At 38.3% G+C, this 16,758-nt stretch overlaps 1 protein-coding gene across 3 annotated transcripts in view; it reads right to left on the bottom strand.

Moving 5' to 3' along the window:
- The window catches only part of ACOXL (acyl-CoA oxidase like), a 384,752-nt gene that overhangs the window by 20,923 nt on the left and 347,071 nt on the right, over positions 1 to 16,758 (bottom strand). For all 3 annotated transcript variants that reach the window (XM_003926733.4, XM_074396963.1, XM_074396961.1), the window contains one exon: positions 2,927 to 3,028. In XM_003926733.4, coding sequence (XP_003926782.1) covers positions 2,927 to 3,028 — 102 coding nt within the window. The remainder of the gene's footprint in view (positions 1 to 2,926; positions 3,029 to 16,758) is intronic.

Here is a 16,758-nt window from a genome sequence, read left to right as displayed (position 1 = left end):
GCAGGTGGATCACCTGAGGTCAGGAGTTCAAGACCAGCCTGGCCAACATGGTGAAACCCTGTCTATACTAAAAATACAAAAATTAGCCAGGTGTGGTGGTAGGTGCCTGTAATCCCAGCTACTCAGGAAGCTGAGGCAAGAGAATCACTTGAGCTTGGGAGGCCGAGGTTGCACTGAATTGAGATCATGCCACTGCACTCTAGCCTGAGTGGCAGAGCAAGACTGAATCTCAAAAAAAAAAAAAAAAAAAAATGCCAGGCGCAGTGACTCAAGCCTGTAATCCCAGCACTTTGGGAAGCCAAGGAGGGTGGATCACGAGGTCAAGAGATCGAGACCATCTTAGTCAACGTAGTGAAACCCCATCTCTACTAAAAAAATACAAAAAATTAGCTGGGCATAGTGGCACATGCCTGTAATCCCAGCTACTCAGGAGGCTGAGGCAGGAGAATTGCCTGAACCCAGGAGGCAGAGGTTGCGGTGAGCCGAGATCGCGCCATTGCACTCCAGCCTGGGTAACAAGAGCGAAACTCCATCTCAAAAAAAAAAAAATACAAAAGCACTTCAATGTTTTATATGAAAGTTTATTTCCTCCACTAAATATTCCTCTGATGTACTGTTTATCTAATTCTGTGTCTCTGAAATACCTGGTGGCACAGATTTAAAATTTTCCCTTATGTAGATTTTTTTTTTCTCTAAATAAAAAGTATTCTTCTATCTTCCCAAAGTAGGCACTCTCTTTGTGGGAATAGTCTCCAACAATAGCTGCCATCAATTCTTCCCTTCTCAGCATATGCATGCATCCAGAAGCAAAGTCTCTCCTCCAGCTCTGAATCTGTGCTGGCATTGTGACTTCCTCCGACTGACAGAATTCAGCAGAAGTAACACTATGTTAGTTCTGGGCCTGTCCTTTAAGAAGACTGGCATCTTCCACTTTCTCTTTCCTGGAAGCCATCAAATGAAACATTCGACCATCCTGAGACTAGTCTACTGTGCAAAAGCCCAAACTAGGCTACCTGGAAGGAGACAATTGCCCATCTGTTCCTGTCATCCTGGCTGAGTTTCATGTCATCCTAGCTGAGGTGCCAGCCATGAGTAAAGAAGGCATTGTGAACAATTAGCCCCAGCAGACACCACATGGAGCAGAAGAATAGCTGTTAATAGCTATTAATAGCTGAACTCTGTCTAGAATGCAAAATCATGAGAAATGACGCTGTGGCTTGAATGTGTCCCCCAAAGTTTATGTGTTGAAAACTTAATTCCCAATGCAACAGTGATGAGAGGTATGACCTTTAAAAGGCAAATAGGCCATGAAGGCTCTGCCCTTATGAATGGATTAATGCTGTTATCTCAGGAGTGGGTTCCTAATAGAAGAATAATTTCAACCCCTCCCTTCCTTCTCTCTTGCTTTTGCCCTCTCTTGCCCTTCCCTTCCATGGGATGGGGCTACACGTAGGCCCTTGCCAGATGTGGGCCCCTTGACCTTAGACTTTCCATCTTCCAGAACTGTAAGCAATACATGACTCTTCGTTATAAATTACCCAGACTGTGGTATTCTGTTACAGCAGCAAAAAATGGACCAAGACAAATAATAAGTGGTGGTTGTTGTAAGTCATAAGTTTGCAGTCATTTGTTATACAGAAATACATTACTGAAGCATCATTACATATACTTTTCTCTATAATCTCTATTTTCCTGAAAAGGAAAAAGATTCTTCAAGTTTCTCCAGGGTCCACTGTAGTCTGGTTCCCAGAGACTTCTCCAGGTTTTCCATTAGACAGGTAAAGTCTTTATTGTTTCTTAATATGTCTAAGTACTCCATTTCTATGATTGTGCTCACTTTATCAACACTGAAGTTTTAACTGCATTTTCCCCTCTCAATCAGACTGCCACCTCTACTTTGTCTTAATTTTCTACTCTTCAATGTCTAGCATAAGAATGGCATTCATTCTTAAGACATCTGTTCTGTCAACTCTGAATTTATTCTTATGACCAAGTTCATTCAAAAACCTCCATGACCCTGTGAGAGTTTTTTTGTTTTTGTTTTTGTTTTTTTTGACAGAGTCTTACTCTGTAGCCCAAGCTGGAGTGCAGTGGCGTGATTTCAGCTCACTGCAACCTCCACCTCTGGGGCTTAAGTGATTCTCATGCCTCAGCCTCTGGAGTAGCTGGGACTAGAGGCACGTGCCACCAAGCCCTGCTAATTTTTTTGTATTTTAGTAGAGACAAGGTGCCCAGGGTGGTGTCAAACTCCTGAGCTCAGGAGACCTACCCACTTCAGCCTCCCCAAGCAGTAGGATTACAGGCGCAAGCCACTGCGCCAGGCCAGTATTTATGTTTTTAAAGTTGGTTTTGTGTCCTTGGATATGAGCTCCCTTTATGTGGAGACTTTGTCTTATACTTGTTTGTGTTTCAGCACCTCTCCTGCAGAAAGGATGTAATCAGAAATGTGTTTTACTGATGAGTATGCTGTTTCACATTCTTTTTCTTTGGAGTAGCAGTTTAGTGGTGAATACTGGCCTCACCTTTTTCAGGTGCTCTGTAGCTATTGTACTGAATTCCCCATGGCTACCACTGACATAAAAGTATCATGGCTCTTTCTTCTTAATATGAAGAATGCGTTAATAGGCTTTGGTAAGAAGCAGAAAAAAAATCATTAATACTTTTTTTTTGCCAAGACAAGGAAAACACTTTGACACCTTCCTCTCCTTTTCACGTTAGAAAGCTCATGTACAGTGAGTCATTTGTCACCTAAACTCTGAAGTGTAATACGATCAAGATAGGTAATGAAAACATACAGGTGAAGCCCCAGAGGCATAAAAATCCATGAGTGGAAACTGATAGAAGATTGGCAGGACTGACTGTTTTCTAAGAAAGCAGAGCCCAGAGCTAATGTACAAAGGGTTTTTCTGTACCCCAGGGTCCTTACCTGATTCCTGATCCTCATGCTGGCCACAGAAGTCAAGTATTTATGTTCTAAATACCAGGCCCACTCCTGAAACACCAGCTTGGTTCCATACAACAGACAAAACTATAGGGTGGGGGAAGAGAAAAGAAATGGATTGGAAAACACAGAATACAAGGAGGTGAAAGAGAAAATAATATAACATTACATTTCATAAAATCCTGAAAGTTTATACTTTCTTAATATAAAGTGGCCATGTTTTGGATGTGCAGTATAGTTTTTATTTATTTTTTATTTTTTTGAGACAGAGTCTTGCTCTGTTGCCAGGCTGGAGTGCAGTGGTACAATCTCTGCTCACTGTAGCCTCTGCTCACTGCAACCTCCGCCACATGGATTCAAGCCATCCTGCTTCAGCCTCCCAAATAGCTGGGCACACACACAATGCCCAGCTAATTTTTGTATTTTTAGGAGACACGAGGTTTCACCATGTTGGCGAGGATGGTATCGATCTCTTGACCTCATGATCTGCCCACGTTGGCCTCCCAAAGTGCTGAGATTGCAGGCATGAGCCACCATACCCAGTCTAGGTTTAATTTTTTAAAATAATTCTATGGAAAATTTAAAGCATATACAAAAGTAGAACAAATAGTATAATAAACTCCCATGTCTCTTCTCCCAAAACTGAAGAAATGTTAACTCACAACCAATTTTATTTCATCTGTAACTTACCTGGTTCTCCTTTACCCCAAGTTATTTAGAAGCAAAGTCCATACAGCAAAGTCCACATGAAAGATACTCTAAATGTACATTCTGAATAATAACATCTTGATATTTTCCATTGAGCATGGTTTGGGTAAACTTTCACACAAAAAAATAGCATTCCTCATTTATATTTTGTTTCAATATGTTTTTTCTTGTTATGTTTCTGAAACCTACATACAGAGCTTCTGCATCACATCATGGGCACAAAGCAACAATAAATGAGTTTCCCTTTAGGAAGAAGTCACTTTTTATTTAACTGTTTATTCACACAACTCTTAATATTCAATAATCCCCAAATCACACAAAAATAGAGAGCATAGTCTAATGAACCTCACATGTCCACCACCCAGTTTCAGTAGTTATCCACTCACTGTGAATCATATTGTGATGGCTCCCACCTATTCTTCGCCCTCTCTGTATCACTGCAAAGCAGACCTGTCATATCATTTCATTCACAAACGTCTCACTGTGTATCTCCAAAAGGTAATGACTCCTTAGAAGTAAGACAGCCTCAAAACCAAACCGAGTAAAAACAAAACCCTCTTATTCTGAGTCAAATAGCAATGAACTTCACGCCAGATGACAATTTGCCTTCCATGGCTTATCAGACTCAGAAGTCATGTGCTCCACAGTCATGCAGGCCTGCGGTCTCCTCATTCTTTTCTTGAGGTTCTGGATAGCCTTCGAACAGCATCATTATGAGGAGGCTTAACTACTCGGTCTTCCCAGGAAGCATCACAGTGTGGCTGAGCAACTTATTTATGAAAGGTATTTAAGACTAACTTCAGCTGTTTTATGAAATTTCTGAAGTCTGAACAGTAGTTGCTTGGCCAGTTTAAGTACCCTTTGGCTCTTTTACATGACACCAATAAAGATGTTACCTGACCCTACAGACAGAGTGTGAGCAACTGAGACTATGATCAGCAATTCATACTGAAAACACAAATTCTTTAAAAAATAATAACATGTATATGTGGTTAAGCCAAGTCACAAATCTCTAGATGAACTTCATAAGTGCTACAGAAATATTTGCTGTGAGTTTTTGGGTGTGGAAATTTAATCCTCATCACTCAGGTATGCAAAAATCTAAGATCAGTGACAAGAAATCCAGAGCTCTAGAAGCATAAGAATTCTTAGAAATAATCTAGTCCATCTTCTTACTCAATCCAGAATCCTGTATCAGCCAGGGTTCAACCAAGAAACAGAAGACACATTTACATTAGTATAATCTAAGAAGCATTTAAGTAAGATGGACACGATGTAGGAAGCCCCTAAGAGATAGTGCAGTACCCTGGAGCTGGTAACTCTGGAGCTGTTACTACCTTCTAGGCTTAGAGGGTAGAGGGCAGGGAGTGGCTGCTGGATCCTGGAAGAAAAAAACTATGTAAACAGGGACACTTTAAGCGGAGCTATGACCCTCAGCTAAGAAAAACAGCAATCCCAAGGTGACCCCACAGCGAGGCAAGCAGGGGGCAGGGGGATCCTAACTCCTCTCTCTTCCCCCCTCTTTAATCTCTAGCTGTTCTCAGCTAACAAGGGATGTGAAGGACCTCTTCAAGGACTCCAAACCACTGCTCTAGCTGTTATCTAAACCAAACTGGATCCAGAGGGTGAGGATTCCATAGATGCAAGTGACGTAGGTCAACTTCGTAGATCACACAGGGTACAGAAGACTGGTGAGCAGAGCTTAGAGAGGCAAATGGGAGACATCCATCACAAGCCCCATCTCTAACATCCCTGACAGTGTCTTTTCCAGGGCCATCTGATCCAAGCCAAAGCCTGCTTGGTCACAGAGAGCTCCCAACAAGCCACCAACTGGCTGGCATTCCCAGGCTGTTCCCAACTGATGGCTTTCCCCAGGCTCACACCATGAATCCTGGCTATGCTTTCTCTTCTCTTCTTTGGACTCTAGAATTGCTCTCCTGTTGATAGTCTGTGTCTTTTGTGTACCTGATACTCAGGGCCACTTTTTGGGCTTGAATTCTTTGCCTTCCTCCAGGAACACAGCTCAGACATTCCTTGGACTAGCCCTTTGCTTGTCCTGGTAAATAGGAGTCCTAGTTCTTGGCAGCTACCAGAACACCACAGCTAGGCACAAATACCATTAGCCCCATCTCAGTCCCTCAAACAGTACCTGAAATGTCTTTTCTTTTGTGTTCCAGAGATGGAAGCTCAGGATGTTAAAAGACATCCAGTTTCCTAGTGAATCTCACTGTTGGAAGAGCCATTATGTCTGAAGCTACTTCTCTATGCAGAATATGAATTTATGGATCAACTGTGAGGAAGGGGATCTTGTTCTGCTCATCTCTGTATACCTACTGTCTGGTAAAGGAGCTGACAAAGTGTATGATATTAGCAGAAACCCAATTTCCTATAACTCATAGCAATTGATGTTATAACTTCTGCTGCCTAAGGAACTGAGCAGCAGTCAATGAAAGCTTCCAGACAATAGCCTTTAAGAAATTTAAAGACATTTTTCACATCTCCATGTAGTCTTCTATCCTTCGAGATGATCAGCCTCGACAGATTGTCATCCTCCTTTTCACACCCTTTCTTAACTGTTGGGCCACCCTGAAACTGGTGGCCTCATCTGGATGGTTAATTATCTTCTCCAGGATGTCTTATAAAACTAAATGCAATATCCACTGTTGTCTCATCACCCTGGCATCTGCAGCACCATTACTGCCCTAGGTTTGGATTCTATACTACATGCAAAGCAAGACAGAACATGCTTTTACAGCTGGTATATAGTATTTTTGAATAAATGAGTGAAAGAATACCATGCACATTTGGTTTATATCAAGCATTTGATCATTTGACATTCCTAACTAAGCCTTTCCCCCAATAAACTATTTTCAACTAACCCATACATACATATATAAATCCCTAAGGGGATGATTTTAATTTTAAATTTATTTTAAAGTCATCTTCTTGGTATGTCCCACAATGACCTCCCCAAAATCTTTATGAATCTTGGTTAAGTCACCTGATGTGTTGTGTCATTTATAAGTTTGTAAAGTCTTGTCAGCTGATAGGTCTACACCAGCTTAATTCAAGTTATCTGAGATTTGATTCAAGCTATCTGGAAACATATTTAATGGGATATTACCTAACTCTTATTTCTCTAGCTGGTCTATAGGAGATCCTGAGAGTTTGGCAGAATGTTGGGCAAAATCAAGACACATCACCAATTTTTCCAGATTTTCTCTTCTAGTAACCTGATTAAGAAAGGAAGTAATGATTAGTTAAGTAAGACTTATCCTTACTTAATCTTAAGCCTACTTAAGTAAGGCTTATCCTTACTTAACTAATCTTTACTTATTCTTACTTAACTAGACAGCCTCCTAGTGATGGTGTCTCTTGTATTGGTACATAAACTATCTAGAATAGTCTTTTTTAGAATTTTACCTTGGATTTATAGTAATCTCAGGTTCTATAGTTTCCCATATCTACTTTTTTCTTGTTTTTGTTTTAACTTTTATTTTAGGTTCAAAAGTATATGTATGCATATAGTTCAACTGATGTCATGGGAGTATAGTGTACAGATTATTTCATCACCCATGTACCAAGCCTAGTACCCAACAGTTGTTTTTCCTGATCCTCTCCCTTTTCCCACCCTAAACCCTCAGGTTGGCCCCAGTGTCTGTTGTTCCCCTTTGTTTGTCCATGTGTTCTCATTATTTAGCTCCCATTTGAAGGTGAGAACAAGCAGTACTTAGTTTTCTGTTCCTGTGTTGGCTTGTTCAGGATAATGCCTCCAGCTCTATCCATGTTCCTGCAAAGGACATGATCTCATTTTTTTTTTCATGGCTACATAGTATATATACCACATTTTCTTATGAAGTCTACCATTAATGGGCATTTAAGTTGATTGCATGTCTTTGCAATTGTGAACAGTGCTGCAATGAATGCAGGCATGTGTGTGTCCTTATGGTAGAATGATTTATATTCCTTTGGGTATATATCCCATAGTAGGATTGCTGGGTTAAATGGTAATTCTGCTTTTAGTTCTTTGAGGAATTGACACACTGCTTTCAGCAATGTTTGAATGAATTTACACTCCCACCAGCAGTATATAGGTGTTCCCCTTTTTCTGCAATCATGTCAGCATCTGTTATTTTTTGACTTTTTAATAATAGCCATTTTGACTGGTGTAAGACGGTATCTCATTGTGGTTTTGATTTGCATTTCCCTGATGATTAGTGATATTGAGCATTTTTTCATATGCTTTTTGGCCGCATGTCTGTCTTCGTTTGAAGTGTCTGTTCATGTTCTTTGTCTACTCTTCAATGGGGTTGTTTTTGACTTATAAGTTGTTTAAATTCCTTACAGATGCTGGATATTAGACCTTTGTCAGATGTGTAGTTTGCAAATATTTTCTCCCATTCTGTAGGTTGGTTGTTCACTCTATTGACAGTTTCTTTTGCTGTGCAGAAGCTCGTTTGTTTAGTTAGATCCCATTTGTTAATTTTTGCTTCTGTTTTAATTGCTTTTGGCATCTTTGTCATGAAATCTTTGCCCATTCCTACATCTGGAATAGTATTTCCCAGGTCATCTTCCAGGGTTTTTATAGGTTTAGGTTTTACAATCCATTTTGAGTTGATTTTTGTATATGGCATAAGGAAGGGGTCCAGTTTCAATCTTCGGCATATGGCTAGTCAGTTATTCCAGCACCATTTATTGAATAGGGAGTCCTCTCCTCACTGCTTTTTTTGGTTAGCTTTGACAAAGATCAGTTGGTTGTAGATGTGCAGCATTATTTCTCGGCTCTCTATTCTGCTCCATTGGTCTATGTGTCTGTTTTTGTACCAGTAGCATGCTATTTTGGTTACTGTATCTGTAATATAACTTGAAGTTGAGTAATATGATGTCTCCAGCTTAGTTCTTTTTGCTTAGGATTGCCATGGCTATTTGGACTCTTTTTTGGTTCCATATGAATTTTAAAACAGCTTTTTCTAGTTCTGTGAAGAATGTCATTGACAGTTTGATAGGAATAGCATGAAATCTGTAAATTGCTTTGGTCAGGATGCCCATTTTTAACAATATTGATTCTTCCTATCCATGAGCATGGAACATTTTTACATTTGTTTGTGTCATCTCTGCTTTCTTTGAGCAGTGTTTTATGATTTTCATTGCAGAGATCTTTCACGTTTATGGTTATTTTACTTCTAGGTATTTTCTTCTTTTTGTGTCAGCTGTGAGTGGGATTGCATTCCTGATTTGGCTCTGAACTTGGATATTATTGGTGTATCAGAATGCTACTGATTTTTGTATGTTGATTTTGTATCCAGAAATTTGCCAAAGTTGTTTATTAGCTCAAGGAGCTTTTGGGTAGAGATATAGGGTTTTTCTAGACATAGAATCATGTCATCTGCAAACAGGAATAGTTTGACTTCCTCTCTTGCTAGTTGGATGCCTTTTATTTATTTATCTTGCCTCATTGCTCTGGCCAGGATTATGTTAGTCAGGAGTAGTGAGAGAGGGAATCCTTGTCCTATGCTGGTTTTCAAGGGAAATGCTTCCAGCTTTTGTCATTCAGTATGATATTGACTGTGGGTTTTTCATAGATGACTCTCACCATTTTCAAGTATGTCCCTTCAGTGCCTTTTATCAAAGATGTTTGATAAAATTCAACATTCCTTCATGTTAAAAACCCCCAATAAACCAACAACCAACCCTCTATACACCAACAACATCCGGGCTGAGAGCCAAATCAGGAATGCAATCCCATTCACATCTATCTATTGAATTCAATCTGCATCTATTGAAATAATCTTATGGTTTTTGTCTTTGGCTCTATGTGATGAATTAACTTGTATACGTTTAACCAACCTAGCTTCCCAAGGATAAAAACTACTTGATCATGGGGGAGCTTTTTATGTGGTGCTGGATTTGATTTGCTAGGATTTTGTTGAGTATTTTTGCATCTTTGCTCATCAAGGATGTTGCCCTAAAGTTTTCTCTTTTTGTTGTGTCTCTGCCAGGCTTTGGTATCAGGATGATGCCAGCCTCACAGAATGAGTTGGGGAAGTGTCCCAAATACTCAGTGTTTTGAAATAGTTTCAGTAGAAATGATACCAGCTCTTTGTTGTATAGTGGGTAGAATTTGGCTGTGAATCCATCTGGTGCTGGGTTATTTTTGTTTGGTAGGCTATTTATTACTGATTCCATTTTGGAGCTCATTATTGGTCTGCTGATGGATTTGGTTACTTCCTGGTTCAGCCCTGGGAGATTGTATGTATCCAGGAACTTAACCATTTTTTCTAGATTTCCTGGTTTGTGTGTATACAGGTATTCATAGTAGTCTCTGATGGTTATTTGCATTTGTATTTCTGTGGAGTCAGTAGTAATGTCCCCTTTGTCATTTCTAATTGTGTTTATTTAGACCTTCTCTCTTTTCTTCTTTATTAGTCTAGCTAGTGTTCTATCTTATTAATTTTTTCAAAGAAACAACTTTCCCATTTGTTGATCTTTTGCATGTTTTTTAATGTCTCAGTCTCCTTCAGTTCTGCTTTGATTTTGGTTATTTCTTGTCTTCTGCTAGCTTAGGGGTTGGTTTGCTCTTGCTTCTTTATTTCCTCTAGTTGTAATGTTAGGTAAATAATTTCAGATCTTTCCAACTTTGTGATGTGGGCTTTTGGTGATATAAATTTCCCTCTTAACAGTACCTTACCTGTGTCTCAGATACTCTACTATATTGTATCTTTGTTCTCATTAGTTTCAAAGAACTTTCAAAGAATTGGTTTCTGCCTTAATTTCGCTGTCTACTCAGAAGTCATTTAGAGCAGGTTGTTTAATTTCAACATAATTGTATGGTTTTGAGCAATTTTCTTAGTCTTGATTTCTACTTTTATTGCTCTGTGGTCTAAGAGCATGGTTGGTATGACTTCAGTTTTTTTGAATTTGCTGAATGTTTTTTATGTCCAATTGTGTGGTCAATTTTAGAGCATGTGCCATGTAGCAATGAGATGAATGTATATTCTGTTGTATTTGGGTGGGGAGTTGTGTAGATGTCTATCAGGTCCATTTGATCCACTGCTGAGTTCAGGTCCTGAATATTTTTGTTAATTTTCGGCCTCAGTGATCTGTCTAATACTGTCAGTGGGGTGTTGATGTTTCCTACTATTATTGTGTGAAAATGTAAGTCTCTTCACAGGTCTCTAAGAACGTGTTTTATGAATCTGAGTGTTCTTGTGTTGGGTGCATATACATTTAGGGTAGTTAGGTCTTGTTGCATTTAATCCTTTACTATTATTTAATGTCCTTTTTTGTCTTTTAAAATCTTGGTTGGTTTAAAATATGTTTTGTCTGAAATTAAGATTGTCACCTCTGCTTTTTTTTTTTTTCTGTTTTCCATTTGCTTGGTAGATTTTTCTCCATCCCTTCATTTTGAGCCTATGAGTGTCACTGCATGTGAGATGCATTTCTTGAAGACAGCATACTAATGGGTCTTGCTTCTTTATCCAGCTTGCCACTCACCTTTTAATTAGGGCATTTAGCCCATTTACACTCAAGATTAGTGCTGCTGTGTGTGGATTTGATCCCGTCATTGTGTTGTTAGCTGTCTTGGAAAAGGTGGACATTTGCTCATTTATAATTTTCTGGCATTTCTTTTGTCCTCCTTGGTTTTAAATCTTTGTCAATCACAAGTCTTCTCCAATTGAGGACAACATTGCTTCAGAGAGAAGATGGGAACATAATAGGAAATAAGTAGCTTTGCTTTGTTTTTGCCATGCATTAATACCAAAGTTTTCTTGCCTAAACCAAGAGCCCATCTCTTCAAATCCTGAATGTAGCTAAAAATGGCCTTTTAAATTTTTGTAAGATTATTTCTCAAGCCTCATGTTATGTTGGGATTTGGCCCAACTGACATTTATTAAATGTTTTGTGTTTATATTTGGACAAATGTCTCCCTCAGCATCTTTCCACTTCTCACTGTGTGTGTGTATATATATTCCTTAGATTGGTGTCCCTCTACTCCTACTCTGGTTTCTATAAATATGACTCAAGTTGACTAAAATCATAACTTTTTTTTTTTTAAGAGCTGGGGTCTTGCCATCTTGCCCAGGCTGGTCTTGAACTCCTGGACTCAAGCAATCCTGCCCCCTTGGCCTCCTAAAGTGCTGGGATTGCAGGTATGAGCCACCACTCCTGGCCCCAAATCACTTTTTTTTCTGGATGTATTGTCAGAATGATGTTTCTGTTTCTCTTCCTCTCAAGTCCATATGCCTCTTTGAAATCTCTGTCAGTAGAGTCTAATAGCTGATATTTATCAAACACCTACTATGTGTTAGACACTACAAGGTATTTTACATCCATTTCATTTAGTCCTCATCATAATTCTGAAAGCTAAAAGTTGTATACCTGTGCAGGAAAGAGTTAACTCAACAGGTCTGGGCTGCTCAAATCCTGCACAGCCCCAGAGTTTTCAAGACTGGACCTTGCCTGGCTCTTGGGAGATGGACTTTCGAGCTCTTGTAGTATCTTGCCTGGTATGAATGTGTTTATATGCCTGGGCCTTTGGCCATGGCACATCAGTTTTACCTCTGGGGCAGTCAGGGGATATGGTCTGAGGAGCTGAGGTCAGTTATATGAGTGCTACACGCTTATGTGACTGATCTAGAAAAAACCCTTGATTCCAAGGTTTGGAGTGATCTCCACTACCTTGTATGTGTCATCACATATCATTTTTGGGAGAATTAAGTGCTGTCTATAGATGCCACTGGAAGTAGACAATTGGGAGCTTGCTGACCTCTCCTGGACTTTATTCCCTGTACCTTCTCCCTTTGCTGATTTTAATCTTTTTTTTTTTTTTTTTTTGCTGTAATCAGCTATAACTATGAATATAACAACTTATCTGCATCCTGTGAGCCCTTCTAGCAAATCTCTGAACCTGAGGATAGTCTTGGGGACCCCTGGCACAGCCCCCATTTTACACATGAAGAAACAAGAGGCTTAAAGAAAGTTAAATGATAGAGCAAAAGTTGGAATTAATTCTTTCAGAAATCAATGTGTGTGTGTGTGTGTGTGTGTGTGTTTGATGTATCGCACTGTAGCACCTCCATTTTACAAAATTAAAATAAAAATCAAAACAGATAACTCATTAAAGATATAGGCTATAGGTTCTGGTTCTGGGTAACATAGAGTAGATGACTTCCCCCATCTTTCTCACTGAATGTAGCCATAATTTCTGGACAGAGTGCATGGAGAATCTACTTGAGAATTCTGAAAAACAAATAGTGGCAGGTACATTAGGGAAGAAGATCAGAATTCAAAGTGCTGCAAAACTGGCAGTGAGTTTAACTCTTTTTCCTCATGCTTCTCATGTCCCTGGAAGCATGTGTAGCAGAGTGGGATAACTAAACCTCAGCTGTCTGGCTGGAGGATGAGGAAAAAAGCCCCAGGGAACCAGAAAGTATCACGATGGTCATGGAGAGGTAGGACTTGGGAAAGCAGCCCCAGAAAGTTGTTTATGAAATGCTTATGAAATGTTGAATGCAGCCTGAGACCTTCATGCATGGATTTGATGCTAATTGGCATACAAAAGACTTTGAATAGACACAGAAAGACCATTAATACATGTTGCCACTTATGAGTGGGAACTGAATAATGTATATACTAGGGTGAGTGGCTGGGGGGATAGATGATGAGAAATTACTTAGTGGGGACAATGTACATTATTTGGGTGATGAATACCCTAATATCCCTGAATTTACCACTATGCAATATATGTATGTATTAACAAAATTGCACTATATTCCATAAATTTATGAAAAAATTTAAAAATAAATAAATAAATATACAGCTTTAAAAAAAAAGGTCTTGAGAACTGAACTAGTAGACAGATGAGAATTCAGATGCCAGATTGGCCTGTGAGTGGTGCATACATGGACATAGCTAAATAGTGTTGCAAAAGCTTTGAAGGCTAAACCAACATTGGAATCACAATCAACAGAAGGTGCATTGAAATTTGCAGCCCAAGCATAACCAGGAACATTGCCTACTAAAACAAAGACATAAACATTCTCCATAGGTTTTAAGCAACATCCAGAATCTCATAACACAATATTCAAAAGGTCTAGGAAATAATCCAAGATTTTTCAGCATACAAAGGAAAAGAGAAATGTAACTTGCATAAAAATGGCAATCAACAGATGTCAACAGCAAAATGACACAGATGTTAGAATTATCTGCCACAAGCTTTAAAGTAGCCATTATAAAAATTATCAAATGAACAATCACAAACCCTCTTGAAACAAATGATAGAATAGCAAGTTTCAGTAAAGAAATAGTAAATACAGGCCAGGTGTGGTAGCTCATGCCTGTAATCCCAGCATGTTGAGGGGCTGAGGTGGGCAGACCACTTGAGGTCAGGAGTTCAAGACCAGCTTGGCCAACAGGGTAAAACCTTGTCTCTACTAAGAATATAAAAAATAGCCAGTTATGGTGGTGGGTGCCTATAATCCCAGCTACTTGGGAGGCTGAGGCATGAGAATCACTTGAACATGGGAGGCAGAGGTTGCAGTGAGCTGAGATGATGCCACTGCACTCCAGCCTGGGTGACAGAGCAAGACTCTGTCTCAAAAAAAAAAGTACATATATTTATATAAAATATTTATATGAAAATATATATTTATATATAATTATATATCATATATATTTATATATAATTATATATCATATATATTTATATATATAATTATATGTCATATATAAATATAAATTTAATATATATAAATTTATATATTATATATAATATATAATTGTGTATATAAATATATATTATATATATATAAAATTATTTTTTTGAGACAGAGTCTCACTCTGTCACCAGGCACCAGGCTGGAGTGCAGTGGTGTGATCTTGGCTCACTGTAACCTCCACTTCCTGGGTTCAAGCAATTCTCCTGCCTCAGCCTCCCAAGTAGCTGGGACTACAGAGGCACACCACCACGCCAGCTGATTTTTGAATTTTTAGTAGAGACAGGGTTTCACCATGTTGGCCAGGATGGTCTTGATCTCTTAACCTTGTGATCCGCCCACCTCATCCTCCCAAAGTTCTGGGATTACAGGTGTGAACCACCATGCCCAGCCAATATTATTAATATATTACATATTAAGCATATATATTATATACAATATTTATATTATATATTATATATGTATAATATAAAAGAGAATCAAGTAGACATTCTAGAATCAAGTTCTAGAATCAAGTAGACATTCTAGAACTGAAAAATAAACTCATTAAAAGAAAAATGAGCTCCACAGTGGAATTATGGAGACAGAGGAAAGACGGAGTAAACTAGAAGATAGAATAATAGAAATTATCCTATCTGAACAGCAGAGAGAAGATAGACTGGCACAGAAAACAGAGCCTCTGGGACCTGTGGGACTGTGACAAAATATTCATGCCATTGGAATCATGGAAGGAGAGGAAAAAGAAGGCAGTACTTGAAGATATAATGGCAAAAGACTCCCTACATTTGGCACAAGCCCACAAATGTGCAGGTTTCAGAAGTTTAGTGAACCCCAAACAGTATCGATAAACACAAATAAATTTTTGCCCAGACACTTCATAGTCAAACATCTGGAATCTAAAGACAAAGAAAAATATCTTGAAAGCAGCTGAAGAAAAACTGAGGCATTACCTCTAGGAGAAAAACAATCTGAATGACTGAATTTGTCATCAGAAACTGTAGAGACCAGAAAGATTTTTCATGTACTGGAAGAAACAACCATTAATCCAGAATTATATATCCAGTAAATGATTGTTTAGAAATTAGGGTGAGATTTTAAAAAATTACCAGTGAGAAAATAGAATTTGTTACCAGCAAATCTGCTCTAAAATAGTTGTTAATAGCAGTTTTTTGGTCAGAAGCAAAATGAAGGAAGGAACAACGGAAATGGTAACTACCAATCAGGAATGAAGGAAGAGCAACAGAAAGGTAAACATGTGAATAAATATGACAGACTATTTCTTCTCATAATTCTTTTAAATGATGTTAAATTATTGAAAGCAAAATTCGAAAGCAAAATATTGTCTGATGTGGTTTCCAGGGTATGTAGATGTACTGATAAGATTTCTATGACAGAAAGAAATGAGAGAAACACTATGGTTGTAAGGTTTCCACATTCCACTTGAAGAGATACAATATTGATTCTAAGTAAATTGTCAAGTTAAGTATATATATTGTAGTTCTTATAGCAACTACTAAACAGAAAAACACATGTACAAAGAGATACAGATAAATTTCTTTTAAATGAAATTCGAAAGAATGTTCAAGTAATTCAAAAGAAGGTATGTGTTGCAGGCTGAATGACAGCCTTCCAAAGATATCAGATCCTAATTCCTGGAATCTGCAAATATTATTTTATAAGGAAAAAGGACCTTTACAGGTGTGATTAAATTAAAACACTTATAATCCTTTTGATTATTCAGGTGGGTCTAAATGCAATCACATGCATCTTTATAAGAGAGGATTTCACAGACAGAAGAGGAGGAGGCAATGTGACCAGTGAGAGAGACTGGAATGAGTTGACCACAGTTAAGGAATTCCAGAAAGAGGCAAGGAATGGATTCTTCTCTGAAGCCTCCAAAGGCAGCACAATCCTGCCAACATCTTGATTTTGGATCACTGATACCAATTGCAGACTTCTGACCTCTAAAACTGTGAAAGAATAATATCTTCTTGTTTCATTTAACCAACCTTGTGGTAATTTGTTACAGCAGCCATAGGAAACTAATACAATGAATAAGAGGAAACAGAGGAATGAAAGGCAGAGAAAACAGAAAATAAATAAAATGATAGACCTCATTCAAACCTATCAATAATCACATTAAATGTAAATAATTTAAACATACTAATGGAGACAAATTTTCAGAATAATATTTTTAAAAGACCTAAGCTGTATGCAAGAAAATAAATCTAAATATAACAATAGATATAAAACTAGAGGACAAAAAAGTGCAAAGCAAAAACGAATCCAAAGAAGCCTGTAGTATTTACATTAATATCAGACAAAGTCGACTTCAGAGAAAAGAAAACTTCCAGGAATAAATTACATAATGATAAAAAGATTAATGAAGCAAGA

This window comes from Saimiri boliviensis, chromosome 1 (assembly GCF_048565385.1).
Source record: "Saimiri boliviensis isolate mSaiBol1 chromosome 1, mSaiBol1.pri, whole genome shotgun sequence".
Taxonomy (NCBI): Eukaryota; Metazoa; Chordata; class Mammalia; order Primates; family Cebidae; genus Saimiri; species Saimiri boliviensis.
Note: the sequence above shows the minus strand (reverse complement) of the source record. Positions and strands in the feature narration are given on the sequence as shown.